This window comes from Mustelus asterias, chromosome 10 (assembly GCF_964213995.1).
Source record: "Mustelus asterias chromosome 10, sMusAst1.hap1.1, whole genome shotgun sequence".
Lineage (NCBI taxonomy): Eukaryota > Metazoa > Chordata > Chondrichthyes > Carcharhiniformes > Triakidae > Mustelus > Mustelus asterias.
This window is the reverse complement of record NC_135810.1, coordinates 77,807,128-77,820,506: the sequence shown is the minus strand read 5'-3', so window position 1 is coordinate 77,820,506 and position 13,379 is coordinate 77,807,128. Positions and strand designations below refer to the sequence as shown.

Here is a 13,379-nt window from a genome sequence, read left to right as displayed (position 1 = left end):
TAAATCTCTTTCACCAGTGGGAACTAAACTGCTGGCAGTAGATTGGTGGCCATGACTTACAACTCTCAGTTTTCCTTTCTATGGAAGGTTAATTAATATCATTAACTGCAAATGAAAGCACACTTAAGGTCCAACTTGATAATTAAGTGGGATGCCACATGGGCAGAACTCTGGTGCAAGTGGTCTCCACTCAATTCCTGATCAGTCGTGTCAACTTTACACCTGCCAATTTGATGTAAGTTACTGATCACAAGATTTATCTTAAGAAATCTACAGGATGGAATTTGATATCTGGAAATATTGCCGGCTGCTGTATACAAGTTGTTTTAAATGATTAAAGAATCTAGTAATTTACCATTAAACATAAAAACTAGAAGCAGGAATAGCCCATTCGGCCCTTTGAGCTTGCTCCGCCATTCATTTTGATCATGGCTGATTATTGAATTCAATATCCTGATCCCCCCCTCCCTCATATCCCTCGATCCCTTTAACCCAAAGGGCTACATCTAATTTCTTCTTGAAATCAGACAATGTGTTGGACTCAACTACTTTCTATGGTAATGAATTCCACACATTCACCACCCCCGGGTGAAGAAATTTCTCCTCATCTCAGTTCTAAAAGGTTTACCCCTTATCCTCAAACTATGGCCCCTGGTTCAGGACTCGCCCACCATTGGGAACCTTCTTTCTGAATCGACCTTGTCCATTCCTGTTAGAATTTTATAAGTTTCTATGAGATCCCCTCTCACTCTTCTAAACTCCTATCTATAAATATAATCCTAACCCCGCCCCAATGTCAATGATGATTTGTATGGCTCGCCCATCCCACCATCGGCAAATCCACCGTGGGGGGTCGCTTTTGCAGGACCTGAAGATTCCGCCAGTGAGAAGGACCGGAAAATTGCGCCCACTGTTTCTGCACAATTAGGCGCAAATATGTGGACAAGGCAACAACATTGCACACTGGTCATAAACATAAGGGGAAATTTCTCACAGCACCCTTGATGGGCAAGGAGGCCATTCCTTAGTAATAGTTGATGAACTATGCAAACCTCGCCCATTTTAACAGCACAGAGGGGGTGATTATGGCTGGAATCCTCCAGCTGTTCACACCCCGCCGCCACTGCCAGAGAGGATGGAGATTTTGACGCTCAGCCAAATCTCCATTCATTGCAGCGGGACCGGAGAATCCCGCTAGCGTGAATGGCCAAAGAATCCCGCCATATGACTTGTATTTGAAATTGATCATGAGAGGGGCCCTCCGGTGGTGGTGAACTTACAGCAGCAAATTTTTTATAGTCATTCATGGGCATCACTGGCAAGGCGAGCATTTACTGTCCATCCCTAATTGCCCTTGAGAAGGGAGTGCTGGGCTTCCTTGTTGAACCACTGCCATCCATGTGGTGTAGGTACACCCACAGTGCTGTTGGGGAGGGAGTTCCGGGATTGTGACACAATGACAGTGAAGGAATTGACAGGGCTTTCTTACTGGATTTATATATTTGGGAGAACATTTCAGGCAGTCTGAAATAAAAGCATTTATTACGTTCCAATACCAAGCTGAGCATTTACTGGGACATAACAGGGCAGTGAACAAGGCTGGAATGTGAATGGGGTTTGAAAGCAGCTGAGATGACGTTTGAGACAGTTAGTGCATGTCTGATCCAACCCTCAATTGTTGCAAGGCATTTAAGAACTTGCAGTAACAGTTTTGGAAACATGAACGTTCATAAGAATTTTTTATTTTATAGGTGTCACTGTCTTTGTGACATTGCATTTCTTGGGGGAAACATTTATTCCAATTATGTGAAAACCTCATTCAGTGTCACCAGCATCACAAGTACAATTTGAGAAAGCAGCAACATAACCCATAGCTGGATTTCCGTGTGACATGGAAAAGCTCTGCCCACTACTGGAAGTAACAAGTAAAACTTGTCGCACTAACACTGGAAGAACTACTCTGCCATCCTGTGGGCATAAAGGTTTATATATTTGTCACACATTAATTGCTCTTCGTCACACTTAATTTATATATTGTATATTTCAGAGAATGTACGTTTTGAGCTGGGAAAGAGGTTGTACACAGTAATTAATTGACTAGATTTAAATTCTGCTACACTCCATACTGCAATTAGACCAGAGATTTGTCTATTGAATAATACAGGTTCAAATGTCCACTCTGATGTACAATGCACAAACTAAACATGGTTTTCAGTACTAAACAATTTATTAGCTTCCACAAGTTTTAATTTTTATTAATGAGTCTGAACTTCCTCAGAATGGAAATCAAACTGGGATTGTCACTTTGCTCCTCGTTTCTTACCTCAATTTTAAAAATTCTTTCTCCTGATCTTGTGCAGTGCATCCTGCCCCTGAAGCTTAGAATCAAGTGCAGAAGAAGACCACCACTCTCATTAATGGCACTAGCCTTGGGCCTCCGATTAGGCTGGGCAGGTTCAGGCTGAGCCTTTTGCAGGGTTGGAGAACAACACGGGACTCAGAGGCATCAGGCCACGCTTCGGGGAGGAGGAGGGAGGGGAGGCTTGCCTTGGGGAGGGAGGTTTGTGTCAGGTCGGGTTGGGCCTCAGAGGAGTGGGAGATGTCAGGTTAAGTCAGGTCAGGTCTGGGGAGGGTGAGGGTCTAGCCTGGAGAGGTGGGAGTGTGGGGGGAGGGGGGTGGTCGGGGGAAAGGGTCCTCATGGGGATAGGGGGAAATCCCATGGTTGGGAAGATCCCATCAATGGTTGTAGTCCATTGAAAGTGCTGGGAGTTCCTTGGAGGGTGTAGTTGGGGGGCTCTGAGGGATGTAGCTGGGGGATCAAGGGGGTGGGGAAGTCCCGTGGGGATGAGTAGTCAAGGGTGTAGTTGGAGGTGGGGGAGACCCCTGGAAATTCAGAGTGTGGGAGGGGCCCATGGAGGGGTCAGTCTGAGTCTGTGCAGAAGTTAGAAGAGGTTTTAATTCTTCTAACTTTTTCTTGGAAACAATTGATGTAACTCAGCCAGAACTATCCGATTTAAATTGCTTTTTAAATAGTTCCCAGCAGAGAGCAATTTCTCTGGGGAAATTTGCAGTTCTGGGCAATTGCTGTACAAAGCTTACCTGTGAACTTCCAGTGCGAGTGTTGCCCTGTTTCCCTTCGGGGTACAGCCCCTGGAGCTCTGAAGTTACAGCCCAATACCTGCCTTTTTTGTGGTTTTCTAGAAACTGGTGCATAATGTTCCAGTAACAATGCACAAAAGCATTTTGAAAGCAGTTTACAAATGCTCCATTATAGTCTCTGCAATACTGAAAATACTGGCCACAAAGAAAAAAATAACATGTCGACTAGTCATTGGCAAAGATGAAAAAGGGAAATGAATTGGGGCAGAACTCTTGACAATTATCCGGCAGAGCAGCTTCACTACTAAAAGCTCTGTGGCAATGGAAGGTTCTGGAATTCAATTCTTCAAAATAGTCTGTCAAGTGTTTTGTGTATGTGTATGTTTTCTTAAGAAAAAACCTTTTACCAAATATCCACTTCAGAGAATACAGTAAATTGTAGTAATGTTCCTTGTCCCTGGTCAGTGAGCAGTCTAACAAATTGATTCATTTTTGGCCTGGTTATCCCAATTAAATCTGCTATGCCTTTTGCTTTAATCAGTGCCACAAACTCTATATGATGTAAAAATACAAACTCCCCCATTACGATGTCTGGTTGAATTAGACTTTTGTCATTTTCTGAGGTCACAGTTGTGTAAAATAGCATATCTCAATTCCATTCACTTAAATTCCAAAAAAAAATGAAGATTAATTGCTCTTGTTTCTCTTTTGCAGATTCCCATGATGCAGTTCTGAGATTTAATGCTGCCCCTACACAAGGTTACGAGAAGGATGTTGGAAGCAAAACCACAATCCGTGTTATTAATTCACAAGTGAGTTAATGTGTGCCCTGACATTACTCACCTCTCTGCATTTTTGTTTCAGTTCTTTTTCCTTAATATTATAAAGTGTTTCTTCTATGAACGGGGCAGCGACCTTTAGTTAACGGTTCGCTAGCATTCTTTAAGGACACAAATCTGCAATCCTTACCTGGGCTGGCCTATGGGTGACTCCAGAGCCAGAGCAATGTGGTTCATTACTAACTGCTCTCTGAAGTGACCTAGCAAGTCATTAATTTGTATCAAACCATAAGATCAAGTATTAGAGGAAGAAAATTTAATGGACCACCCGGCACCAACTGAATCATTAGATTCAGACTTGATAAAGGCACACTCCCTCAAGTTGAGGATGAAAGGTCCTCCAAACTAACATCTAGGAACATGTAGGCGGCACGGTAGCACAGTGGTTAGCACTGCTGCTTCACAGCTCCAGGGACCTGGGTTCGATTCCCGGCTTGGGTAACTGTCTGTGTGGAGTTTGCACATTCTCCTCGTGTCTGCGTGGGTTTCCTTCGGGTGCTCCGGTTTCCTCCCACAGTCCAAAGATGTGCGGGTTAGGTTGATTGGCCAGGCTATAAATTGCCCCTTAGTGTGCTGGGATGGGATCCTGGGATTAGCAGGTAAAATATGTAGGGATATGGGGGTAGGACCTGGGTGGGATTGTGGTCGGTGCAGACTCGATGGGCCGAATGGCCTCTTTCTGTACTGTAGGGTTTCTATTTCTTCTATTTCTATGTGCCAAAATTGAGAAGCTGTCCCACAGATTAGTCAAGTAACAGCCTGACATATTCATACTCATGGAAATTTGCCTTGTGGCCAAAGTCTCCATCACCATCCCTTGAGTATGTCCTGTCTCAAAAGCAGGACAAACTGATCATAAGTGATGGCACGGTGGTATACCGTCAGGAGCGGGTGAGCCTGTGAGCCCACAACATTGACTTTGGAGACCATAAAATCTCATGGCATCAGGTCAGACACAGGTAAAGATTCTCACATACTGCACTCTCCCGCCTCCCACTACCGCCACCCTCCCCCCCCCCCCTCGTCCCGCCAACCTCTGTTGAAGGATCAGTAGTTCTTCATGAGGGCAACAAGGGCACAAAATATGTGTTGGATAGAGGACTTCATGTTCGTTGGTACCACTACTAACAAAGCTGGATAAGACTTGAAGGGCATAGCTGCCAGACAAACAAAAAACTTATTTGACCTTGTCTTCAAAATCTACCTTTGATTTGATTTATTATTGTCACATATATCGGCATACAGTGAAAAGTATTGTTTCTTGTGCATTATACAGACAAAGCATACCATTTATAGAGAAGGAAACGAGAGAATGCAGGATGTAGTGTTACACTCATAACTAGGGTGTAGAGAAAGATCTGTACCTGTTACATAGGTATCTGTATGTACGTGACCACTGCACAAGTACTTGTGGAGATACAGCCCCTATTTCTCATTTCGAACACGCTCATTGTATAATGTGGCACTGCCACCATGTTAAATAGGACAAGTTGATAACAGATCTAGTGATAATCCAGAAAGCTAATTGGTGAAGGACAGACCTGGAGCCAATCTTTCCACATCTTTATACAGGTTTACTCATAGAGATACACATTACAAGCAGACATCTCCTATCCCAGAAATAACAATTTCTGTCTGTGTCGATTTATATGGGGCAGAAGTGAATCCCAAGTTAATGCCCACCATGTATCCAATTAATCACAATGAATATACAATTAACATCTAGTGACTCAAACTAGGCATCCATAGGGTATTGTGGACCATCAGAAGTAGCAGAGTTGTGTTCCACCACAATCTGTAACTTCATCGTCCAGTATATTCCTCATCCTTCCAATGACATCAAACAGCAGATCAACACTAGTTCAATAAGGAGTGTAGAAGAACATGTCAGAACAGAATGAGGTGCTAACCTGGTGATGCAAAAAAACACAACACGTAAGTGCTAAACAATGGAAGATATAACATATTGACAGAGCTAAGTGATCCCACAACCAATGGATCAGATCACATTTCTACAATCCAGCCACATTCAGTCATGAAAGGTGGTGAAGAAGTAATCACTAATGGGAGGAGGAGGCTTCCTGAGTATCTCATAGAACAGTACAGCACAGAACAGGCCCTTCGGCCCACGATGTTGTGCCGAGCTTTATCTGAAACCAAGATCAAGCTATCCCACTCCCTATCATCCTGGTGCGCTCCATGTGCCTATCCAATAACCGCTTAAATGTTCCTAAAGTGTCTGACTCCACTATCACTGCAGTCAGTCCATTCCACACCCCAACCACTCTCTGCGTAAAGAACCTACCTCTGATATCCTTCCTATATCTCCCACCACGAACCCTATAGTTATGCCCCCTTGTAATAGCTCCATCCACCCGAGGAAATAGTCTTTGAACGTTCACTCTATCTATCCCCTTCATCATTTTATAAACCTCTATTAAGTCTCCCCTCAGCCTCCTCCGCTCCAGAGAGAACAGCCCTAGCTCCCTCAACCTTTCCTCATAAGACCTACCCTCCAAACCAGGCAGCATCCTGGTAAATCTCCTCTGCACTCTTTCCAGCGCTTCCACATCCTTCTTATAGTGAGGTGACCAGAACTGCACACAATATTCCAAATGTGGTCTCACCAAGGTCCTGTACAGTTGCAGCATAACCCCACGGCTCTTAAACTCCAACCCCCTGTTAATAAAAGCTAACACACTATAGGCCTTCTTCACAGCTCTATCCACTTGAGTGGCGACCTTTAGAGATCTGTGGATATGGACCCCAAGATCTCTCTGTTCCTCCACAGTCTTCAGAACCCTACCTTTGACCCTGTAATCCACATTTAAATTAGTCCTACCAAAATGAATCACCTCACATTTATCAGTGTTAAACTCCATTTGCCATTTTTCAGCCCAGCTTTGCATCCTATCTATGTCTCTTTGCAGCCTACAACAGCCCTCCACCTCATCCACTACTCCACCAATCTTGGTGTCATCAGCAAATTTACTGATCCACCCTTCAGCCCCCTCCTCTAAGTCATTAATAAAAATCACAAAGAGCAGAGGACCAAGCACTGATCCCTGCGGCACTCCGCTAGCAAGCTACCTCCAATCCAAAAATTTTCCATCAACCACCACCCTCTGTCTTCGATCAGACAGCCAGTTACCTATCCAATCGACCAACTTTCCCTCTATCCCACACCTCCTCACTTTCATCATAAGCCGACCATGGGGGACCTTATCAAACGCCTTACTAAAATCCATGTATATGACATCAACTGCCCTACCTTCATCAACACACTTAGTTACCTCCTCAAAAAATTCTATCAAATTTGTGAGGCACGACTTGCCCTTCACGAATCCGTACTGACTATCCCGGATTAATCCGCATCTTTCTAAATGGTCGTAAATCCCATCTCTAAGGACCTTTTCCATCAATTTACCAACCACCGAAGTAAGACTAACCGGTCTATAATTACCAGGGTCATTTCTATTCCCTTTCTTAAACAGAGGAACAACATTCGCCATTCTCCAGTCCTCTGGCACCATCCCCGTGGACAGCGAGGACCCAAAGATCAAAGCCAAAGGCTCTGCAATCTCATCCCTTGCCTCCCAAAGAATCCTAGGATACATTTCATCAGGCCCAGGGGACTTATCGACCTTCAGTTTATTCAAAACTGCCAGGACATCCTCCCTCCGAACATCTATTTCCTCCAGCCTATTAGCCTGTAACACCTTCTCTTCCTCAAAAACATGGCCCCTCTCCTTGGTGAACACTGAAGAAAAGTATTCATTCATCACCTCGCCTATCTTTACTGACTCCATATACAAGTTCCCACTACTGTCCTTGACCGGCCCTAACCTCACCCTGGTCATTCTTTTATTCCTCACGTAAGAGTAAAAAGCCTTGGGGTTTTCCTTGATCCGACCCGCCAAGGACTTCTCGTGTCCCCTCCTAGCTCTTCTAAGCCCCTTTTTCAGCTCATTACTTGCTAACTTTGAGGATCTCCATCCTCAATGTAGCAAAACCCAGCATGAGAATACAAAAAACGAGGCTGAAGGGCTTGTAAAGTTCTTGGCCGCGATCTTACCTTCTCGTCCCGCAGGCTGATGGGCAGGGTGAGCCAGTAAGATTGTAAGAAAGCTGAGAAATCAGGTTCATACCCGGTTGGACCCCAGGCCATTGAGGGCCCCTGGAGGTTGGGAGCAGAGGGGGCTGCCCCTTGGGCAGTGCCAGCCTGGAATCCTGGCACTGCTCACCAGGCAACCTGACAGTGCCAACCAGGCACACTGGCAGTGGGGGCTGAGGGGGTGGGGCCAATGGAGGGGGGGGGCAGAGGGAGGCGGGCCAATTTGGGCGGGGGGGGGGACCACTGCTGCTCTGCAACCGGCGATCGGCTGGTCCATGTGCGGGATGTGGGTTTTGGCCTTGGAACCCCATGATAGCGGATGGGGCGATCGACCCATGTGGGGAGGATGGGTATGGGTCCGGGCAGGGTGGGAGGGGAATCGGCAGCGGAGTGGCACAGTATCCGGGGAGTGTGGTTTCAGCCGTGGAGGCCTGCTATGGCTGGGGGAGGCAGCCACTCTCAGATCTGTGTTCACAGAACACAGAGATCTGCACATGCGCAATGCCACCCTCGCTGCTACTTGCCAGCTTTCCGGTGAGCTAGGCCCTTCCCCCTGCTGGTGAGAAAGAAGTTTGGCCTCCTTTTTTTGCCAGAGTCAGGTTTTTATCACACCCAATAAAAAGCGTGCTTCTCTCCTATTTTCATGCTCATTTGGCACTTAGAATTTTTTGGTAAGATCGCCCCCATTGAGTCAGAAGTGCTGTGTGGCTACACTTCAGCCAGTTTGCTTCATTCACATGCTGTAAAGAAATAGCTGAGCGTACTGGATACAGCAGAAGCTATGGTCCCTGACAACATTCAGTAGTACTGAAGATGTGCATTCCAGAACTAGCCTCACCTCTAGCCAAGCTGTTCCAGTAAAGCAACAGCACTGTTATCTAACCAACAAAGTGGAAAATTACTCAGCTATGTCTGAAAATGGGCAAAAGAGCAGAATGCCAGAGGTGAGGTAAAAGTGATTGCCTTGATATCGAGACAGCATTTCACCAAGTGTGGCATCAAGTTCCTCCAGTTAAAATTGAAATCAAAGAGAATGAGGGAAAAACCTCCTTTCTGGTTGAAATCGTATCTGGCAGAAAGGAAGATGATTGTGGTTTGGGAGAGTAAGCAGCTCACCCCAGGATATCACTATAGGAGTCCTTCAAGGTAGTGCCTTCGTCCCTACCATCTTCAGCTGCTTCATTAATGACTTTCCTTCTGTCATAAGGTCAGAAGTGGCAATATTTGCTGATGATCGCACAGTTTTGAGTTCAGTTTGCTGCTCTTCAGGGAATGAAGTAATCCAGGCCTGCATGCTACAAGACCTAAACAACATTCAGGTTTGGGCTGATAAATAAAAAAATATATCCGTGCCACGCAAATGCTGGGTAATGACTCTTTGCAATGAGAGAAACTCTAACCAGCTGCACTTGACATTCAACAGCATTACCATCAACATATTGGGAGTCACCTTTGACTAGTCAGACAAATAATGTGGTTACAAGGGGAGGTTAGATGCTGCATATTCTATGGCAAGTAACTCAGCTCCAGACTCTCCAGATCCTTCCCACCATCTAAAAGGTGCAGTAAGTAATGAAATAATCTCCAGTTGCCTGGATGAACGCAGCTCCCAAGAATGCTCAAGTTTAGTTTGATACCATCGATGACATAGCTACCCACATCCCATTAATAAATGGAAACAAAACTTCCATCGGTCATCTCTGATGGTAAATTTTATGAAAGCTTTATAACTGAAATATTAATGCATTTAGAACATTTTTATTCAGCTGCCTGGATTTTGCAATCAATGGAAAGGGGATGACATCACCGTTCATTACCCTTGCAGCTTCCCACGCACTTTTATTGGACTCTAGTGACACAACACATGATAATTATCAATCCAATTCACTGTGGTGCTCCTGAGGGGAGACCTGGATCCTGTTGAGTAGGGCAAGCAACACAGTGTCTCTTCAACTGATCAGATTGAAGCTTGGTTCAGATGGGAAGTTAAAAATTAAAACTCTGAAACCGGAGCCCCTTAACCTTGCCTCAAACCTGCCCACTTCCAGCTTTACAAGAGACAGAACGAAAGATAAATGACCATACTGCTCTATCATTAAAACCCTTTTAAAGGAACTGTGTGCCTCCATTTTAATAGTGATTCTATTTTAAATAACAGTTTGCCTGTTTCCCCTGACCTGACCTGATGGGTAAAAATAGGTTGGAAGAGCTAAGTCCATTTCTACATTTAACTGTGTGTGTGTGTGTGGACAGTACAAATTACTGTCTTATTTACCCCTAATAATGGTGAGTGCTGTTAGCCTCATTGATACCCTTGATGCAAACCTGGGTATTTATGTTGAAAGTTAATTAATTTAAATGTAATTTCTTTACTCTATTTTTGCAAGAATAATTGCATCTCTCGCGAAGCATTGAAATAGCTTGCAACAAACCTAACTGTTGTTACAGTTTCAGTGAACTATGAGGAAGGGATTCTGAAATGCTACAGTTCTATGCTCAGGCAGGTCAGCAGGTAAAATGAAGGGATGCTCTTTTGTGCAGAGTTTGGTAGCACAGGAGGGCAACGCACATCAGCAGCACTTCCATGCAATCTTATATCCTTGTATGAGTGGTAGGTGCCGCCTTTGAATGACACTAGTCTACAGTGATTGCAGCAAACAATATCTCTGATAATGATACAAGTCTACCAGTTGATTCAATTACAGATCCTAGGATTTCTGTATCCCTCACCACATTAGGGCTGCTCTTTCACCCAGGGGAGCACTTAAAAGTAGCATTATTAAAATAAAGACTGTTGCTAAAATAGGGGACACATTGTCAAAACTTTTCATCTTGAACTCATCAGGACAAATGCAAGAATTCCAAATTTCAACAATCAAAAAAATTTAGACTGCAGGAGAAATTTATGAATTTCAGTGCCATGGATCAGCAGGCCGTATGTCATAGCAATTCAACTCAAACAGTGTGTTCCTTCAGTTGTTGGTAATAGGCAGAATAAAGGCTGTACTCAGCCAGCCTATGCTGACAAAATCCAAAATATAACTTCTACTGTTAGATGTGATTCTGCAATTGGTCAGCACTTGCTGAACAATTCTGAGTTGCTAATAGCTACACTAACAACCAATTTAAGATAATCAGTCAAGCTTATAACGTAGCTCATTTATGCTTTCTTGAAGTGTTGGGGGTGGGGATGGAGCATTCTCGGGAAACAAAAGGAATATGTTCAAGCCTTGCACCTTTTTTAAATTACCCCAGAATTTGGGGAGCCTATAGCTCCCCTTTGCTTTCTCCATAACAATGCCTCAGCCAATTAGAGTTGACTAGCCAACCAATCAGCACCCTTTTCTCTTGCAGTATAAATTGTTCTGACCATCAGAAATTTGGCATTCTTGCATTTGTCCTGAATTGGTGCAAGACTAAAAGCATTGCCAACATGTCTCTCTTTTCAGCAATGTTCAACTGAAGTTTATTTGGCTGACTCATGTATTATAATTGTCCTTTAATCTTTTTTAACTCTGGATTGTGTGGGAAGGTGGAATTGAGGTAAAAGATCAGATATGAATGTACTGAATGACAGAACAGGATCAAAGGGCCTACTGACCTATTCCTGCTCCTATTTATTATGTTTATAAGAATGAACAGAGAACCTTGCTTAAGCTATTTCTGCCTTCGCTTATCATGTTCACAGACGGTGCTCCTTGCATTGAATTGAGCTAATTTTAAGCTATGCGAAAGATAAGTGCAATATTTTATAATCGAAATTCTTTTCTCACTCGATAGCTAGTGCTTAAATTATTCCAATTTTAGATTTGTGGGCATAGTTTGTTTAATTAGAATTATTATTTTACAGCTAGCATAACTATTGAACATCAGTGAAGCTATGTCGCTTAACTGGATGTGAAACCTTTATGAAGTTTTTACTTGCATTAAGAAGGAATAGGAGTGTGTAGTTAGTATATCAACATAATTTATGATTATGAATAAATTGACCACTTATTACTATTCTTCTTAAAATTTAATTTATGCATTATTGCTATTCAAAAACATAATCTTTGGAATTATTAATTCCTTTGTTTAATATCTTTCCATCTCTTAAGGATTTGTGTAGTACCTTTGTGTAATTTATGTTTGCAAATAATCACAATGCTCATATTGAGCCATTCATTTCATTAAAATATTTTTAAAATGTTTGTTTCTATCCTGATTTGCAGATACTTGTTAACCCAGAGCACAAGTTTAATAATAGCACTCTATTCAAGAATGTTGTTTTGGTCGCTTGGGATCCTGCACCTTACTCAGTAAACCTCCTTAAGGTAAAAACAACTGGTGGAAAAGTTTCTGCTGTTGTCGACAGTGCATGCTATTCCAGAAAAGCACAATGTAATAAAAGGGGTTGTCTTTGTGTTGTTAAGAACCTCGCTGATGTTAACTGCAAGGATATCCCAAATCCCAGAAGGGAAACTTGGAACTTTCTGAATCGATTATTTTGTATAAATTGAGGAAAAAGATGAAAACCAGTGAGGAAAGTCTTCTTGTAATCATTCAAATAAAATTGTTTATTGAAGCCTAAAATGCACAACAAGAAAGGCAGCTACACAAAACAAAAATTGCACTTAACTTCAATGATGGTTGTACACACAGTATGATTAAATTAACCACAATCCAAATCTATTTACTTTCCTAAACATCACGATTCTCCCTTCCCCAAACCAACATCCTATAGGTTTAAACATCATGAGCCAAATCTAGCAATAGCTAGCACACACAACCTGTATCTTTTTTGGGGGGGAAATTTTCTTCTGGTTTAGAGTAGTATCTGGGGTTTGAAACAGTAGTCTTCAGGACAAAGGCTTGTTTTTGGAAGACCTCAGTTTCCAGTTCGGTATGGCTGTGATTTTGGTCATCAGTCAGCTGTTCTCCTCTAGCCCTGCCACTGATATACGGTTTATTCCATTTGATCTTGTCTTATCTGAACAACCAGTCTGAGAAGTCCCTCTTTTAGCATGCATGTGCAACAGGCATTCTTATCTACTGAATTGAACTGTGACCCTCTGTATCTTTAACTCGTGAAATTCTATACCCTATTGTTCTCCACTTCACTTGGATAAATATCTGTTCCGCTGTTACTAGGCTAATTTGTATTTTAAAAGCCATCAGTGTAGCTGAATCCTTATCAGTTTCCTTTTATCCAATTCTTTAATCTTTATTTGATCCCAATTTCTTGACAGTTTATCTTGGCTCAATGGTAGCATTTTTATGTTTGTATCAGATAGCTATGGGTTCTAAGCCCAGTCCAGAACTTGAGCTCATAATCTAGACTGATACTT

General features: G+C 43.0%; 1 protein-coding gene across 1 annotated transcript in view; it reads left to right on the top strand.

Moving 5' to 3' along the window:
• The window catches only part of st6gal2a (ST6 beta-galactosamide alpha-2,6-sialyltranferase 2a), a 60,674-nt gene that overhangs the window by 30,028 nt on the left and 17,267 nt on the right, over window positions 1-13,379 (top strand). Inside the window, exons 2-3 of the mRNA XM_078222813.1 lie at window positions 3,814-3,911; window positions 12,264-12,365. Coding sequence (XP_078078939.1) covers window positions 3,814-3,911; window positions 12,264-12,365 — 200 coding nt within the window. The remainder of the gene's footprint in view (window positions 1-3,813; window positions 3,912-12,263; window positions 12,366-13,379) is intronic.